At 43.0% G+C, this 18,399-nt stretch overlaps 1 protein-coding gene across 1 annotated transcript in view; it reads left to right on the forward strand.

The window, feature by feature from the left end:
• NRF1 (nuclear respiratory factor 1) overlaps positions 1-18,399 on the forward strand; it is a 66,505-nt gene that overhangs the window by 20,172 nt on the left and 27,934 nt on the right. Inside the window, exons 5-8 of the mRNA XM_006887119.1 lie at positions 9,270-9,428; positions 10,168-10,365; positions 12,354-12,455; positions 14,132-14,289. Of these exons, the coding sequence (XP_006887181.1) occupies positions 9,270-9,428; positions 10,168-10,365; positions 12,354-12,455; positions 14,132-14,289 (617 nt within the window). The remainder of the gene's footprint in view (positions 1-9,269; positions 9,429-10,167; positions 10,366-12,353; positions 12,456-14,131; positions 14,290-18,399) is intronic.

The raw sequence follows: 18,399 nt of genomic DNA on the forward strand, positions 1-18,399 counted from the left end.
AGTATTATTGCCGTGAAATAATGAAGTCACCTTTTTCAGAGACTTTTGAAAGGCAAATTAGCACATTTTACTGAGAAGCTACAGACGCGGACCAGAGGATGCATGACGTTATGGCCATCAGATGCTTGAGTCCACCTACGTGTTTCACCCTGTGTAGACTAGGAATGGCATCGCTTCCTGGGGAGGCTTTACTCAGCGTGATTTTGCTGGTAGAATGTCAGTTCTACTGCGTTATCACACATGAACCCTATAAGATTCTCTTGTCCTGGGCAGGTAGTGAATCTTACTAAAATCTGTGTTAGGAAAGATCTACGCAAAGATTTATAGTTATGAAAGAAACTCCTCTGAAAAGACGCGTGCAGTAGCATCAGTTAAATCTGCTCCTCTGCCCTCTCCCTCCCTCCTTTGAACTTGGGTTCTGCCTAGAGCTCTCCCTGGGACGCTCTTTGTTGCTCTAGTACTCCCTGGGAGTGCTGATGCAACAGGGGGTAATTCTTCACCAGTTCTCAGGGCAACTTCAGAAACGGCCAACATGGGATTGCTGCATGAGGAAGAAGCTCTTCACTAGGTTTTCACCGTTTACTTAGAAAACATTCTGTCGCTTTTAAATTTAGGTATTTTGTTTTTAAAAGCATAGGTCTGACTTTTTCCACTCATATGGTAGCTAACCACATAGACCTCTAGGTCACTGACCTCTAGGTCACTGTCTCTAGTCCTTGTCTTTATTGCTGTTGACTTCTTAGTATCTGCTGGAGTCCCGGTAGTTGTTTGGCTCATTGGTGAAGCTGAGATCTCCTTAGGTAGCAAAATAAGAGGTAAAATATAGGGGCCCCTGTTAGTGTTGTAGTACCAAACAAAGCTTTAACTGCTTAAAAGAGTATATGCTATTTCTATCTAAATTGCAAATTAGTAAATAGTTTCTGGAATCTCATCTGGGACTAAGATATGGAGCAAAAGTAAATGAGATTTTATACTTGATGCTGACAGTATGCATCTACCAAAGGTGCTCAAGAAAGACTGGGTTTTCTCCCTCAAAGAAAAGCTCTTTTGCCATAAATCTTTAGAATCCTTTCTTTTGTTGGGAGGACGAATGCAGGTGTTTTGCTTATTTTGACTTGTTTTCATGAATCTGGTTTAGTGACTGCTGCAGTGGGCTGTTGTTTGTCAGGAAGTGTGAGGATGGCGCGGGTAGAACAGGGCTCAGATCTTTTGTTCACAGGTTACTGTGAGTCATACTCCACTCCACGGCACCTAACAAGTTTAGTGACATGATTCCTGAATGCAGAGAAAGATAGAAGCCTGCTGTTCATAGTGTGACTGTAACGCTCTGGGAGAAGCTTAGGATAGGTGTTCAGGGGACACTCCAGGTGACCTCATTCAGGCCCTCTACTGTGCAGATAAAAAAAATCAAGACAGTTGTTTTTATCCCTTCTGAAATGGTATCCTTCAGTATTAAAGTCAGCATTTTATATGACTTTTTTAAAAAAGTAATATACAGTAAAAAAAAAAGGCTCCTACTAGAACTTTGTAGATTTTTTCCCCCCTCCTCACATTGTACTTGTAGGACGAGTATCTTAAGAAGGAAAGTTGATATAGGGACTTTTTTTTTTAACCTCTGTTTTTGAGAGTTTTGTTTTTGTTTTTGTTTTGGGTGTTATTTAAAATTTTATTATTTTTTGTGTGTGTGAACCATCAAATTGGATCTGACTGGTACAGGAGGAGATTGCCCCTCCTTCTCCAGCAGATCTTCTGGTGGATTTGATCCGAGCACCTCTGGGATTGCAGTGTAGCTTCTTGCCACTAGGCTACCAGAGCTCCCTTGGGACTTTATTTTTTAAGAGGAACTTCATGTGTCGTACATTTGTAATGTGAAGTGACTTCTGTGATTAGAGTGAAAGCTCAGCAAGGACACAGACGTTGGCCTAGAAGAGTGTCACCCGCAGCCTTCGGAAAGGATGCGACATCTTGGGTTTTGTGATGTTCTCTTAGAACATTTTTGCCATTTCTCTTAGTGTTTCGTGTATGTGTGTGTGTGTGTACATGTACATACCGTCAAATAGGATCTGACAGGTACAGGAGGAGATTGTCCCTTCTTCTCCAACAGAGCATCTGCTGGATTTGAACCATGTGCCTCTGGGATTACAGTGCAGCTTTTTTAACACTAGGCCACCAGAGCTCCCTTCTCTTAGTGTTTCTTCTGGAATCAGTTTTGTTTCTTTGTTGTTGTCCCCCACCCGATAACCTGTGCCCACCCCTAACCTCCACATAGAGAAATACTTATTATTCCAGAGCCAGAATGTATTTTGAACCTGCAAATCCTATTACAAAGCAGGACTGCGTTTTTACCTTATTTACCATGTTGTTGTTGATTGCCTTCGAGTGGAGCACGACCCAAGTGCCCATCAACAAACAAATGGATAGAGAAGCTCTGGTATATTTACACAATGGAATACTACACAGCATTGAAAAACCAAGGAATTCATAAAATATTATACAAAATGGGTGACTCTGGAGGACATTATGCTGAGTGAAATATCTTAGTCACAAAAGGACAAATACTGCCACTGTTATAAAACGGGACTGATATGGGAGTTAGGGGAAAACTAAGAAAAGAGGGGATAAATAATGAGCACTGCATTTAAATAGATGAGGGAAAGAACTGTCTAAAAGAATCTAAACACTTCCTTTTTGATACAAATAAGACAGTATAGGAACTACCAGTCCTGCTATGTATGGTTCTTCTGCTCCTGATAATACATTCTACAGAGTTCTACATATAAAACGTAAAGGCATGGATGGTATCATACTTGTATGGTCCCCACGCAATTCCTTTGAGCAGTCAACTTTGAGCCACTGCAGTTCAGACCTTTCCAGACTGTGTCTGCCCACTGCAGTGTCAAAATCTTGCAGGCACACAAAGGCAATTTTTTCTTACTGTCTAAAGTTACATATATGAAAGAAATGCTTGTAAGTATGATACCATACCACATTTTTTTTGTGCAGAATCTTTTTTTTAAAGCTTAGTGCAGCTTTATTAAAGGGGTGAGGAGGAGAGCCCCCAGGTGAGTTCCTCATCCTGGAGATCATACCACATTTTTTTAAAACACTAGGTAGGTTAGATGCGGTTAAAGAATTACAGATAACAAAGTAGCAACATTGGTTGTTAAGTCCATTTCACATACTCTGGAAGAGTTAATACATTCAGGAATAAAGAAAAGAGTGAGTGTGTAAATTGCCTATTCAGAATACAGCTAGACTGTTGTTAGGTGTGCCATCGAATCAGAACCGACACCTAACTGAGCCTCCTGCGGACAGTAAACCCATGGGAGGAGGCTGGCCACTCTTCTCCCGCAGACTACATGCTTTTGGGTTGGCAGTGCAACTCCTTACCTCTGGGCTGCCAGTCTGCTTGTATCTTGAATATTTGTAAATTACATATTCCGTATACAGCTAAGCTAGGGAAACATATTTGTGAATTATGAGATAGGACAGCTTAAGATTTCCTTCAAATTTATAAGAAACAGATCAGCAGAAAAAGAATTATTTATAAAAAGAAAAAATAACTAGTAAGCATGTAAAAAGAGTTTCAGTGTCATTGTAATGACAGTCAAAAGAAGACACCATCTCCTTTATGCCATTGTTGTTGGGTACTAGTCGGAACCGACTTGTGGCTGAGCCTCCAGCAGTTTTTTAGAGGCATTAACTCACGTGGGAGGAGAGGGCCCAGTTTTCTCCACGGAGCAGCTGGTGGATTCTAATTGTACTTTTGAGTTGGTAGTGGAGCCTTGTACTAGCCACCAGACTCCCATGTGTTAGACAAGCCAAAATAAGAAAGACTAGAAATATAAAAATAGAGGAGGAGTTAGGGTTGTGTATGAACAGTGAGTGTTTTGTGCACTGTTGGAGGGAGTACAATTGGCAAAATCCTTGTGGACAAGTTTGGCCAAAACTTCTAAAATGTTAGGTGCATTTTCCTCTTAACCAGCAAGCACACTTTCCTGAGTGTCTCTTAGAAAATAATCACACATGTTCAGAAAGATGTCCAAACTCTGTTTGTAAGAGGAACGAGGCAAACAACCCCAAAGTTCATCAATAGGAGACTGTTTAAATGACAGATTTACACAGTGGATACCAAACGGATTAAAAAGAATGAGATGATTATTATTGTATTACTCTAAGATCTCTACAACAAAACATTGGTTGGAGAAGTAAATTGTAGTAAAATGTGCAGTTTGGTACAATTTATGTTTTATAATCATATAAACTGTGCCCTCTCAGCATATATTATAGAGCTAAACAGTTGGGCTGTTTAAGAAGTCTCTTCAGAACAGGGAGTTGGGTTGGGGAAATTGATAGCAAAAAGGACTTGGGTTTTACTTGTATTGTTTCAGTTTTTGTACAGAATTTATTTAACTAGGGTAGGTTAACAAAAACAAATGGAAAATACTTCAGAGAGAAGATTGAACTTAACAAAAGAAGTCAACAAAATAAAAAATTAGATAAATTAGACTTCAAAAGCGGAGCAGCTGGTGGATTTGAACCACCAACTTGGGCTTAATGATTTAACATGTAACCCACTACAGGACCAGGGCTGTTAACTAGACATCAGGGGCCTTAAAATCCCTCATTCAGGCTCCTTACAGAGCAAAGACTGAGAGGAAAATGGAATTTTGGAGTATAAAAAGGTAATGCACTACTAAGGGAGCGCTCGTGGCCTAGTGGCAGGAAGCTGTGCTGCAATCCTGAAGGCACATGGTTCGAGGCCACCAGCTCCTGTGCAATTAACTGCCTCTGCAAACCCACCAGAGGGTCAACTATGGGTCGGTTCTGACTTTCCAGTACACCACAACAACACAACCACAATGTGCTACTGGACAACAAAGAATTCAAGTGAATTTACAAGTGGCAAGTATTAGCACTGTAAGAATTGTTGTTTCATTTTGGCTAAAGTAAGTTGTCTTACTGTTTTGGAAATTCTTAAAATTTTAAAACCATCTATAATTTCTACATAATCTTTGCATTTGCCTTCCCTGGCATGTCTGTTCTTCCATTGAGCCGCGAGTATTGATTCAAATCACCAGCCTTTCACTAACTAGTGCTTCTTAGCCACTGTCCCACCAAGGCTCCTTGCAGGCACTTTAGGTCAATAATGCAAAGAGTTAAGCACTCACCCGCTAACTGAAAAGTTACGGTTCAAACCTAATGGGAGGGGAAAATCCTCTATGGGAATCTGCTGTGTTAGAGTCTAGGAATCTCAGTGGGACAAGCTGTCCGTCTTACAAGTCAAAATTGACCAGGCGGCTCCTGACAGCAACAGTAAGTTCACACAGAGCCCTCCGTCCAGATGAGGGAGGCCAGAAAAGCTTATTCCAGGCTCCTCACAGGACAGCCTCAGAGCTTCGCCTTTCCCTCTGCTGACCCTGTTGATTGTCTCCCCTGGGGATTAAAGACAAACCTTCCTTAACAAGCATGTCGAGTGGCTTGAGTTTTCAGAAGACTCTAGGACCAGTAATTAATCCATCTGGTAATAAGCTTGGTGCTGAATTCTGGGGATGATTCATTTAACCGTTTCTGGCCTGTACAGCTAGTTTTTTCTTTTTTCAGAGTCCTGTTCCCATTAGCTCTTTGTAGAGACAAGCATAAAAAAAAATAAGCTAGTAAAAAATTTAAAAAAAAAAAAAAGCTAGTACAAATTTACTTTTTTTCAATGAAGTCTTATTATTTCTGTACATTTAAATGAAAACCATGAACCTCATCCCTAATATATATAGACTTGGAAAAAAGAAACCTTTGTAGAAGCTGCTTTTGACCTTTTTTGGGTGTGTAGAGTATAACTTGTCCAGCTGCTGACAAGTAGGTTGGCGGTTCAGAGCCACCAGCTCAGAAGAAAGATTGCCGATCTCTGCTGCAAAGATTGAAGCCTCGGAAACTCAGTGAGGGTCACTATGAGTCCATATCACCTTGACTACAGTGGGTTTGAAGTGGGAATAAAGTATACAAGTAATAATTAGCCCTTTAAAAAGCAAAACTCAGTCCCTAAATTGGGGCTCGTCCAGAACTATTTTCACTTTGCTTTCTCTTCCCCCACATGAGAGGGGTTCTACCAGTGCACTTAACCTTCCCTTTGTGCTGTTCCCATTTCTCCTGCCTCAGATCAACCACTGGTGTCTTCTTCTTGGAAGTTGGAAACATTTTACCTCCAGAGTTTTCCAGTCTATAAAATACCTTTTCAAAATTTTCTATTTCTCTTCTTTTCCTCATTTACGGTTGCCCTTGAGACTCACTTTCTGATGTATTCCATTCATTATTGACTTATCTACCCATTTAAAAAAAAAAAACTCAATCCAGCAGCTCTCGTCATTAAAATGAATCTTTACATTGGGGAAGGATTGGTTACAGTTTGCTTTTTCAAGAAAGTGCACAAGCAAAGAAAACAAGTCAAGTGAGGTGATAGGGGCACCGTATGCTGCTCATAGTTCGTCACCAGCACGAGGATTCACCTGCTGAAAGTCAGTACCTGGGAGACACAGGGGAGCTGCCTGCAGGGTGAGGGCAGACTGTGGAGAGCCCGGAAGCTGGGCAGGAGTCTAGTGTAGTGACTGCAGATAAGCCGGGGGCAGGCTTCTGAGCGTCGGAGTTACGTACCATTTAGGAAAACCTGTCTGGCAAGGCTGTGTGTGGATGCGGACGTGAGGGGAGAGCAGTATTGAAACACAGCTGAAAACCCGATATCCACAGCCAGATGTGGGCTGACCCCATCCCAAGGGGCCTGGGAAGCTATTGGTGCAAATGGGATAGAGGATCAGATGCTGAGCAAATCATCACAACTAGACAATTTATAAAGAATGCTGGTGGCGTTGACTTAGTTTAGCAGGATGTTGTACAACTAACTGAAAGACTGCATGTCTCTGGTGGTTCGGCACCAGGTTCTATGGAAGAAAGATGGCCTGTCTCCTCCCATTAAGATTTAGAGCCTCAGAAACCCAGTGAAGGATCTGGATCGACGCATTTGATTATAGGGTTTCAAGTGAAGTTCAGGAAGACTCTTGTCTCCTCTGTAGTGTTCTCCATGATGTACATCGTTGTTGTTAGGCGCAGTTGACACAAACACGACCCATAGCAATCCTTTGAGCAACAGAGCTGAGCCCTGTCCTATCCTGCACCGTCCTCACAAAAGTATGTGAGACAAAGCTTTGTTATTTTTGCCTCCAACAAGTTCTAGCCGCACCTTCTCCAAGACGTGTCTGTCTGTTCTTTTGACAGTCCTTAGGGATGTTCAGTACTCTTCTCCAGTAGCACACTGCAGATGCATCAGTTCTTCTTCTGAGTACGTTAGTCCCTGATTAATCTTTAGACTCTCCTAGATATAAATGCTTTCAAGACTGTTAATGGGCTTAAAAGAAAAATACTATGCTAATTATTGAGTTTATATATCTGGAAAAGCTATTCTTTTATATAGAAAGAAGCATAAATATTATGCATGAGAATTATCCTTTTTTTTTTCTTCTCTGTGTACCTAATTGGAAGATGATACTCCAGAGAAACCAGGATAAAAGGGAAAATGACTTTGAGGTGCACTTTCTTAAAATAACTCCAGGAGTGACCTCATGAGCAGCTTATAGCCTGGGTTTGCGAATGGATCCCTTTCTATTAGCTGAATGCTGCAAAGCCGAAGCTGTATGGAGTGTATTGTATCATACCCTGTAGGGAGGAGACTGTCTGGAGTACGGGTACTTAGAGAGGTCAAGCTGTCCACAAGAAGGGACTGTGTTGATACCGTCAGACAATCCTGTCAGGGCAGAGCCATCTTTCTCAGGCCAACAGGACTGACTGGTGTGGACTCATGATTCCTTATGATATGACAACTTGCATGATATTCTGATAATATTTCATATAGTAAGAATTACAATACCCAACTTATCAGATTTTTCAGTATTAAAAATGCTTTCATACTTAGTATCACATTAAAACATAGGTGTTCCCATCTGTGGTGTGGTTGGTTTAGGTTTTCTATTTAATAGCAACAAATCCATGCCGTAGTGCTGACGTGTCCTCTATTGGCCATTTTTGTTGTTGAGGTTTCTAATTGAGATTTTAATGAAAGTTTATAGATTTCCATTCATTCATTGTTGCACATTTTCTTCCTTGCCCCACCCCATTCCCCCCTTCCCGTTTGCTTATTTCTTTGGAAAAAAAAAATCTTTCATTGCTATACAGATACTCCTCCTCCAGTCCACTTTACTGTGCAGCTCTTACTCTGGACTCATGTCATGCCAATAATACCTAATCCTTTTATACAACAGTTCTCTCCATCTGTTTCAGTGCCATGTACATTATTTATTTATCCCCTCTTTTCTTAGTTCCCCCAATCCCCATGTCAGTTCTGTTTTATAACAGTGTCATTATGCAATATTTGTCTTTTTGTGACTGAGGTATTTCACTCCGCATACCCTCGATGAGATGGATTGATTCAGTGACTGGGGTAATGGGGGTAGGTGTGTTGGAGACGGTGAGATTGGCACAGGATAGGGCAGAGTTTAGGGCTGTTATACATAGGGTTGCTGTGAGTCACAGATGACTCAATGGCACATAACAACAACAGTGTCCTCTGTGATCACCATTTTGTATAATATTTCATTAGTATTTTTGTTTTTCAGTGTTGCGTAATATTCCATTTTGTGAATATACCCCAACTTTGCTATTCATTCATTTGTTGATGGGCTGTCTTGGCTCTCACTGCAGAGGTACTGTCCTTCCGTGGAGGAAGATGCCTATTTCTGGAGTGTTGAAGGAAAGTGGGGCGGGGGGGGGGATCTCAAGATCATCCATCGCCTCCCCCACACAGTGACGGGTGTTTCCTGATCATCGCTATTTCTTCCCCTTATCTTTGTGTTAGCTGCTTTGTCCAGAGCAATGTTGAAAACACCATCACTTCAGGATATTAAAGGCATGAAAATGATAGAGAGAAAATAAGCTATAGGATCAGCAGCATCTTAGAAATGAAACTTCAAGGACAGGGACTCTTGCCCTTAATAGAACAAGTCCATGAAATTCTGCTTCAGGTTCACTGTTACCACCGCCTGTAATTCTTAGTCATTGTAGAGCTCTAGTAACTTAAAGGAAAGAATGCTCCTCATCAGTCACCTTTGGAATTTTCCAGAACCCTGTAGGAAAGTTCTTTGTTTTATAATCTTGGATTTTTGATGGGGGCCTATACACATATCCCAGAGACTTTTGTGATGACCGATGCCTGTACCCTTGTCTTCTAGGCCCAGCTTCGGGCATTTATCCCAGAGATGCTCAAGTACTCCACGGGTCGAGGAAAGCCAGGCTGGGGGAAAGAAAGCTGCAAGCCCATCTGGTGGCCCGAAGACATTCCCTGGGCAAATGTCCGGAGCGACGTTCGCACAGAAGAGCAGAAGCAGAGGGTGAGTGTCCTTGATGTCCCTTTTATACCAGCCTCCCTGGTGTCTGCCATTACTGCTCCTAATGCTAAAAAGTGTGAAAAAATCTGAAATAGTTGAAAGACGTTTACTATTTATCACACTGTCACTCTAAAGAGAAACCTGGGTAGGCCTTTGAAGTTACACTTCTCTCTTTATGTGGTATTTGGGAGCAGTTTTCATTTTATGAGGTGCTTAGGTAAACCAGAATAAACATAAAGTAAATGTGCTAATCGCTTTGAAGACTTGGACTCACCATTGTAAAATATCGATATCATGGAAAATACATGTCCAGTGCCAACTAAGTGAGTTGACTGATAAATGTCTTCTAAAGAAGAGTAAATGGGGCATTATTCTTTCACTGTTCTTTCAGTTGGGTGTTTACTGAAAATCTCTGTATCTAATCATTGACTTCACTCTAAGAAGACTACTAGAGGCTAACCTCAGCTTAAAATGCCAGAGCTCCTCAGACTTTGATCAGGGAGGAACCTGGTGGTAACCTAGTTGGTGCTAAGTTTCCCTGTGCTCGAGTTGATCTGTGGAAGGTCGTTCTATGAGAGTTTACCCTCTATGACATTTTGTTTGATTTGTTGAATAGACACCTATTTTTCCCATAGTTGTTGTGTGTCGCTCCCGCAGCTGTCCCTCCAAGGGGTTTCAGAGGTAAGGGACTGAGTGCCCGAGTTCTTTGTGACTTACATGCTTCCTGGTCTTCTGGTGGAAGGTTTCATGGACGCAAGCTCTACGGACCATAGTTAAGAACTGTTACAAGCAGCACGGGCGAGAAGACCTTTTGTATGCTTTCGAAGATCAGCAGACACAAACACAGGCCACAGCAACGCACAGCATAGCCCACCTTGTACCTTCACAGACTGTCGTGCAGACCTTTAGCAACCCCGATGGCACTGTCTCGCTTATTCAGGTGAGTGAACGGGTGGTGTCTGAGGTGAGTCGCTCTTCCCAGAAACTTTCTCTAACTCTCCCAAGATTCTTGCTACCTGACGCTGATTCCAGAAATATTTTAAACAAGTTGTATTTGCCTAACACAGACCTTCAGATAGCTTTCCTGAGCATTTCCTAAATAAATAAAAAAACAGCTAGCACTTTAAAATTACTTCTTTAAAAAAAAAATAAAATTACTTCTTTTTTGGGATAATTTGATGCTGGCCTGGCGAGACTTCCCACGCTAGACCAGGCTCAAGGCCTCCACCCACTGGCCCACCCCACATTTAGTGCATTATGTGATCTGGGCACAATGGGAAGTTAAAGAGACCTTTTCTTTGAGGAACTAACTGAGAATTTGACTACAAGTGGGAGAGAAAAAAGAGATTTACCAGATCAGTGTGACTCTAGAAACAAATGGATGAATGATTATACATATGAGTAGGAAAACAATAAAGAGATATTGACATGGCCAATGTGGAAATGGAGTTTAATACTCTCAGAAGTCGAAGGCAACATTGGCACTGTCTACATAATTGAAAAAGTGGTTTGAATATGGTTCTTAAAATTGTTTTACCAGTTTGCCAGGGGTGATAAAACCTTGTCACAGAGCCACAGAACGTGATATTGTATCTTTCTGCTGAGATACTAATCTTTAAACAGCCATGGAATTTTAAAAATGTTTATTTTGTTCATATTAGGCTGCTCAGTTCCAGTAGCATTCATCATCTATCCTTTCCAACCAATCAATAATAAGAAAAATATGTACTTAAAAAAAATTACTTCTTTGTCACTCTGTCAGTGGCTAGGGAGTATTTTTTTCCCTGAGATGAATTGTCCTGGCATACTTGAGGCATATCGCTAGGAGGGTCTGTTCCTTAGAGAAGGGCAGGATTCTGGGAAGGGAGGAGGGTCATCAAAGGAGAGGAAGACCCTCAACCAGGTGGATTGACACAGTGACTGCTACAACAGGCTTTTGTATGTCAGGAAGTGTGAGGATGGCACAGGACAGGACAGGGTTCAGATCTTTTGTTCATAGGGTCACTGTGAGTCATACTCAGCTCAACAGCACCTAACAACAACAAGGTAAAAACATAATTTGGTGGGAGTATAAAGTTGATAGGCTGACATTGGGAACTAGTAATAAGCAGAAGGGCTAATGTAACACTCGTTGCAGGCTTACTGCGAAGATACTGCGGCTTGTTTTAGACTACCCCAGAAAAACATGTCACACAAAACTTTTTATTGCCCAGTGCATGTAAAATTATATATATATATATATTTAATTGTAAAAAACATGTTTGGGGATCCAGGGTTACAGGTAAGGGTTGAGAGCAGAAGAGTGAAAATGGGTCACAGGGTTGTACAATTTGGTGGGTGGAGGGAGTGGGCAAAGGAAATGAGAAAGATCTGGTGGGGACCAGAAAAGACAGGGTAATGGTGGGCATAGTCTAATGGTGATTAACTTTTTATTTTTTTAATTTTTTTTCTTTTTCACAAAGAAATTGCCTTTTTGATTTGTGAGTTTCTTGTTTGAGAATGGGGTATAGACTCCAGCTGCTTCATGCTGAACAATGACGTTTAGATGAATGGGTAGGAGAGCCCACTTTAACAAAAAGGGATATATGGGTTTTTTTTAAAAAGTTCCATTTCCGCTATACTGTTGTCCAGTGAGTAAACTTTTATAAATATTGTAAAAATTGCCAAAAACAAATTAGGCATATGCAGTTGGGAAAATGGCACCTGACAGATTGCCCTTGGCCTTCACTTTGTAAAATACAGATTGTGTGAAGCTCGGTAAAATGAAGCGTGCCTGTCCGGTTTGTCTCCAAGGTGCTATTTCGCTGACTCTTTTCAGGGGGCGTATTGGCACCTGCACAGTATTTGGATGAAGTGAATCTCCATTTCTGAGTCAAGGAAGACCAGCAGATTCCTTTACCAACACTTCCCTTTCTGTTGTGTCTTTAGGTTGGTACAGGGGCAACAGTAGCCACATTGGCTGATGCTTCTGAGCTGCCAACCACAGTCACTGTTGCCCAGGTGAATTACTCCGCTGTGGCCGACGGAGAGGTAAGGACGAAGATTCAGTCTCATCTAGTCAAGCACTTACTTCCTTGACAGGGTGGGAGGGGGAGATGCTGGGAGAGTCTCCTCATCGGAGCGTGATTTTTTTTGGTAGCATGATTGTATTTAAGTTGTAACATTTGAAATCATGGATTGTTGCAGTTTCAAACTTACTAGTCAGAAGCTTATACTCCATTTTTAAGCATTTTGTATGACAACAAAAAAGTTATATATGTTTAATATTTTTTTGCTATGAATCTCAAAGAAGTTTGTCTTTGTACTTTGTAAAAGAAGGGAACCATTACAAACAGATCTGTGTGAGCACTTTTTGAAAGAATTCGTAGAATATGATTTATTTTGTTAAACATGATGTAGAAAGGATTTTTACACAAGAACCCTGCCCTGTGAAAATGAGAAACCTCATCCAGGTGGGTTGACACGGTGATGGCTGCAGTGGGCTCTGGTGTGTCAGGAAGTGTGAGGACGGCGCAGGAGAGAAAAGGGTTCAGATCTTTGGTTCATAGGGTCACTGTGAGTCATACCTGACTTGACAGCACCTAACTGCAATACATGGGAGGGACATTGAGGACGACTGTTTCAAATTGGATGGGAAATTAACTCGCATGATAATGAGCATAGCCTTTATTGGTCACTTAGGAGCCCTAGTGGCACAGTGGTCAAAGTGTTTCGCTGCTAACCACGTGCTTGCCAGTTTGAACCCATCAGCTCCTCCTGGTTGAAAATCAACTTCCTTCAAGATTACAGCCTTGATTACAGAGTTGACTCACTGGCAGTCGGTTTGGATTTTGGTTTTACTGAGCACTTACTGAACTACACTGAATTATAGGTTCTGTTATTTAAGTATAGTTTCTGTTATTCAACTCCCTGTGAAGTATAGGTTCTATTGTCTCATTTTTATAAACTAGGAAAAACTGAGATGCATGGAATTTAAGCAGCTTGCCTGGAGGCATAGATTTATGTGTTAAAACTGAGTAATATGTTTTCTAGGCTCTGCACTTTGAGTGATGTTGTTGTTGTAGTTAAGTGCCGTCGAGTCACAGGTGACTCATAGTGACCCTATGAAGGAGAGTCCTCGACACTTGGGTGCCTTTCATCCTCTCTGCAGGTTCATAGGGTTTCCGGTGGCAAGCTGTTATGGAAGTGGATGCTTGTTTAATCGGGGAGCTCCCCCCCCACTCTCAGTCTGCATCCGTGTCACAGTGTTCAGCCTCACAGCAACCACAAGTGACCGTGGGACGGCAACTTGTACACCAGGGCTATACGACCTAAAGGAATGTCTGAACAAAAACAATGAAAGACTGGCCGGAGGGCCACAAATTAAAAGTCACCCACCTTTGTCTTGGTCACATCGTTTTCTCTTCACTGGGCCAGCTGATCTCTCTCTCTCTCTCTCTCTGTTGATGTTGTTGTTGTTTAGTGCCGTCGAGTCGCAAGCGACTCTATGAAGGAGAGTCCTTGACGCTTGGGTGCCTTTCATCCTCTCTGCAGGTTCATAGGGTTTCTGTGGGCAAGCTCTTATGGAAGTGAATGCTACTCCTCCTTCCAATCCATTTAGAAGTTATTTCAAAAAAAAGTATTTTGCCAAGTGCTTAATATTTTATTTAAAGCCAGAAATCATTTGTGCCCTGGAATTTTTTACTGTCCTGTTCTTTATTCCACAGGTGGAACAAAATTGGGCCGCGTTACAGGGAAGTGAGATGACCATCCAAACGACGCAAGCTTCCGAGGCCACTCAGGCAGTGGCATCCCTGGCAGAGGCTGCCGTGGCCGCTTCTCAGGAGATGCAGCAGGGAGCCACGGTCACCATGGCGCTCAACAGGTAAGAGGTTTGGCTGGGGGTGGTGGTGAGGCTCACACCCTTGTCCCTAGACAGAAATCGGAGCCCCTTCAAGAGAAATGCTCTGTGTCAGTTTGTCACAAGCAGAAATTGGAGGTTCATCACGTCTATTCCAACTCATATAACCACGTAGGACAAATAGAAGTGCCCAATAGGGCTTCTAAATCTGTAAGTCCTACTGGAAGTCATCTGGCACATTTTTCTTCTCCCAAGGAGGAGCCGGTAGGTTTACAATGCCAACTTTTTCTCTTCACCAAGTACTCAATCACTGCACTGCAAGGTTCCCTCTGAGGCTCCCAGCCCAAAGGATGTGGTAGGTGGACCTCCACCACAAGCCTGCTGCCCTGCTTTTCTCATAATTGTACCATTTAACTGATCAGAGCAGCAAGCTTTGAGTTTTGGTCCAACTCTGGCACTGATTTAAAGAGACCAAGGGAGTTCTGGTGGCCTAGTGGCAAGCAGCTGGGCCACGATCTCAAAGGCTTGCAGTTCGAATCCACCAGATGCTCTACTGGAGAAGGAGGCACAATCCTCGATGGTTGTGTACTCAGTGGTACCCACTAAGAAGAAAAATGAAAAAAGAGACCAGAGATTTCCTCTACAAAGGACACAGGGTTTTTGGCCATAGGATTATTTGGCCATATTCACACAGGTCAAGAGTGAATTTTTCTAGCTTTTCAGGAAATTTTCCTTATTAGTGACTTAAGTATGAAATAAAATTTGGGCAATTAGGAATATAATTTACTTTTTTCCCTTAAATATTAGGAATATAATTGACTTTTTGCTTAAGAAGGGTACTGCAGAAGGAGGGGTCCAGTAAGAGGTCATTCCTAAAACTATTTTGTATTCTTCCTGCTCTCATCTTCCCGCCAGTTACTGACAGAGCTGAGAAGGTCATATTACTCTTCTTAGTCTACATTTGTATTGCAGTTTTATTTTCAGTGGACCCAGGCATTTTAACCGATGTTAAAGAGTGTGGACCTTGGAGATAGATTGCGTGCTGGCTCTGTCACTTGCTAGCTGCGTGACCTTAGTTTACTTCACCATAAGCACCCTCAGTGCTTAGACTCTGCCTCTTCTGTACATGACGGTCACAATAATGCCTGCGCGAACTGGCTAAGCTGATGCATGTGGGTCTGCAGGTCTGCGCCTTGGTTTATAGTACTCTTGTTATTATCCAGGAGGTGGTGGTGGTGGTGATGGTTATTGTTAGATGTCATCGAGTCAAGTACGACTCGTAGTGACCCTATGAGCAAAAGATCTGAACCCCGCTCTATCCTGCACCATCCTCACACTTCCTGGCACACAACAGCCCATCTCAGTAGTCACCGTGTCAGTCCACCTGGTTGAGGATGTTCCTCTCCTTCACCTACCCTCCACCCTTCCCAACATCATGTCCTTCTCCAAGGAATAGCCTCTTCTAGCAACATGCCCACAGTATGTGAGGCGAAGACTCATCATTCATTCTTGCCTCCAAAGAGCACTCTGGCTGCACCCTCTCCAAGACAGCTATTTGTTCTCTTGGCTGTCCATGGGATGTTCAGTGCTCTTCTCCAACACCACTCAAAGCTCAGAAGCACTGTGGTATTTTCAGTTGCACCAGATGAATCTGAAAGTTGGACAGTGAATAAGAATGACCAAAGAATCTATGCCTTTGTATTGTCGTGTTGGCAGAGAGTATTGAATATCCCACGGGCTGCCAAACGTACAATCGAATCTGCCTTGAAAGAAGTTCAACCAGGGTACTCCTTTGAGGCAGGGATGTGAAACTTTGTCTCAGATCCTTAGAGCATGTCTCCAGGAAGGGCCAGTCTTTGGAAGAAGAAATTATGCTGGGAAAGGTGGAGATTGCAAAGAAAAGAGTAAGTGCCTCAGTGAGATGGATTGACAAAGTGAGCCTGACAGTGGGCTTGAGCGGGGTGAAAATGATGAGAGCGGTGTAGCATAGGGAAAGGTGTTGACTCTCGTTCATAGGGCCACTCGGAGTCATAGCTGACTTGATGACACCTAACAACAAGTTACTAATCTTAGATAGTCAGTTGTACTTATTTTACTAGGGAAGGCTGTGAATGGAGGTCTGGGGTCATAGAGTAAGATATACTCTCTGCTTTCAGGAAAATTATTCTCCTATTGGGGAGACCGATTTAAAGTAAAACACTTTGCCTACAGTATTACTCAGTTTAACTCACTGTTGAATTAGACAGATGACAAACATTGTAGAAATTCAGAAAAGAGGATCACTCCCCTAGAAGATTAATCAGCTAAAATTTCTATTGGACGTGACTGTTATTAGAGGGTCATGGTGAGGTTTGTGCCTGAAAGATTCACACGAAGCAACAGAGCATGCTGGCTGAGCAGTAGGTTCTGAGGTCGCTAGCCCAGGTTGGAATCTCATCATGCTACTTAACTGGCCATTTGATCTTGAAAAGCAACCTCCTGAGCCTCAGTTTCCCCATCATTGTAATGAATCTAGGACCTGTCACAGAATGAAAGGATTCTGTATTTAAATCTCTTATCAAACGTGCCTGGCCTGTAGTTAGCATTTTACAAATTATCTTTTTTTTTATTGTCATTTAAATGCTATTTTTAAATTGGTCTACTCAGAATTGATTGCAGTGAAACAATATTAGAAAGAGAAGACCAGTTAGGAAGAGGCAGTCCAGGCATGCCTTGGAAATGAAGAATGGTGAGAAAAAGGCAGGAAGGAAGTGTGACCTGAACTACTGAGAACTGAGCCACACTCTGAGCTCTGAGTTACCCAGTGAGCCGGTGAGCCACCCTGGGCTGCTGCAGCCTATTGTCTTGCAGTCACAGCAAAGTCTTATTCGTTGCTTACACTTTGATTCTGTTCCACTTCTTCCTTTGAGAAAAATACCCAGATAAACCCCCGAAAGGCACAGGCAGATTGAGACCCTCCCTCCACACTGAAGACAGGGACCCAGCAGGCTGCCATGGAAACCTTCAGACTTTGATTTGATTGCAGCTTCTAGGCAGCACCTCGGCTGTTCCAATGCATGTCAGTGTCCTGGGGACCCTGAACATAGTGGAAAATATGAGGCACAGTCAGGCTCCCTTTGCTGGGAGAGCCGGGAGGGTAATGGTTTCCCCACGGGGCTTGTTAGCAAACTCCTGCAGCTGAGGTGGCTGCACTGTTTACTCCAAAGGAAGGAGCATGTGGTTCAGTGTGGCCTGGAGGAGGAGTAAGGTGTTGAAACTTGTTTGCAATCAGCTCGTCCGGGAGGCACTGCTGCCTCTGTGGGTTGAGGAGGCCCAGCTTGGCCCGGAAAGGTCTGGAGACTAGACTCCAGCAGGCTTCGAGGTAGTCCTGACTGTTGCTTTAGTCGCCTGGCCTTGCTATAAGACAGAAGCCCAAGGTGTGTGCAGCTGTGTGGAATGAGGCCGCTGGTACACTTTCTCCCACACACTCCCAGCCTCCGCAGAACTTGTCTTTGTGAAACGCTGAATGTGGGCCCTTGTCCCTGTGGTAACTGATTTGGCAGTTGGGCCCATTGCCGCCTGCCTCAGTCTCAGGTCCAGGTCGAGCAGACCTGGGTCCCTGGTCATCACCTGCTGCCTTGCACACCGTAAACAGTGTGTGTGTATTGGGGCGAGGGATGGGGGGCGCGGCGAGAGGCTGAGTGCAATAGCAGGTGGGGACTGGAGGCAGAGGCTCCGCATCTGGGAGGGGACAGAGATTAGGACACATGCAGGACAAACCTGCTTTGAGCTGTGCTGGTAAAAGCTTGGCCCAGAGGCCCTGGCACAACAGCCTTTAGCCTCTGCTGGCTTTATAACAACCTAGAGAGGCTTGCCATTAAAAAATCAGCATCTGTATTAATGAGTACAAAAGGAGTAGTAAATTTGTGCTTTCAGAAAAGAGGTGAAGGATCACAAAGTGAGCCGGTAAGAACAGAGCAGCACAGCTCCGTCACAGAGGAGAAGCTGTGCCCGGGCAACAGGGTGCCCAGCAGTCATGGGGTCCCAAAGAGCAGGGACTCTTATTTCCAGATAAACACTTGCTGTGCCGGCTTTTTGCTCCAAACCACCATTGAACTGCCTCCAGGGAAAATGTACTTTTCAGTTCTCCATGAA

This window comes from Elephantulus edwardii, unplaced genomic scaffold (genome assembly GCF_000299155.1).
Source record: "Elephantulus edwardii isolate Elephantulus edwardi_28Jun2011 unplaced genomic scaffold, EleEdw1.0 scaffold00055, whole genome shotgun sequence".
NCBI lineage: Eukaryota > Metazoa > Chordata > Mammalia > Macroscelidea > Macroscelididae > Elephantulus > Elephantulus edwardii.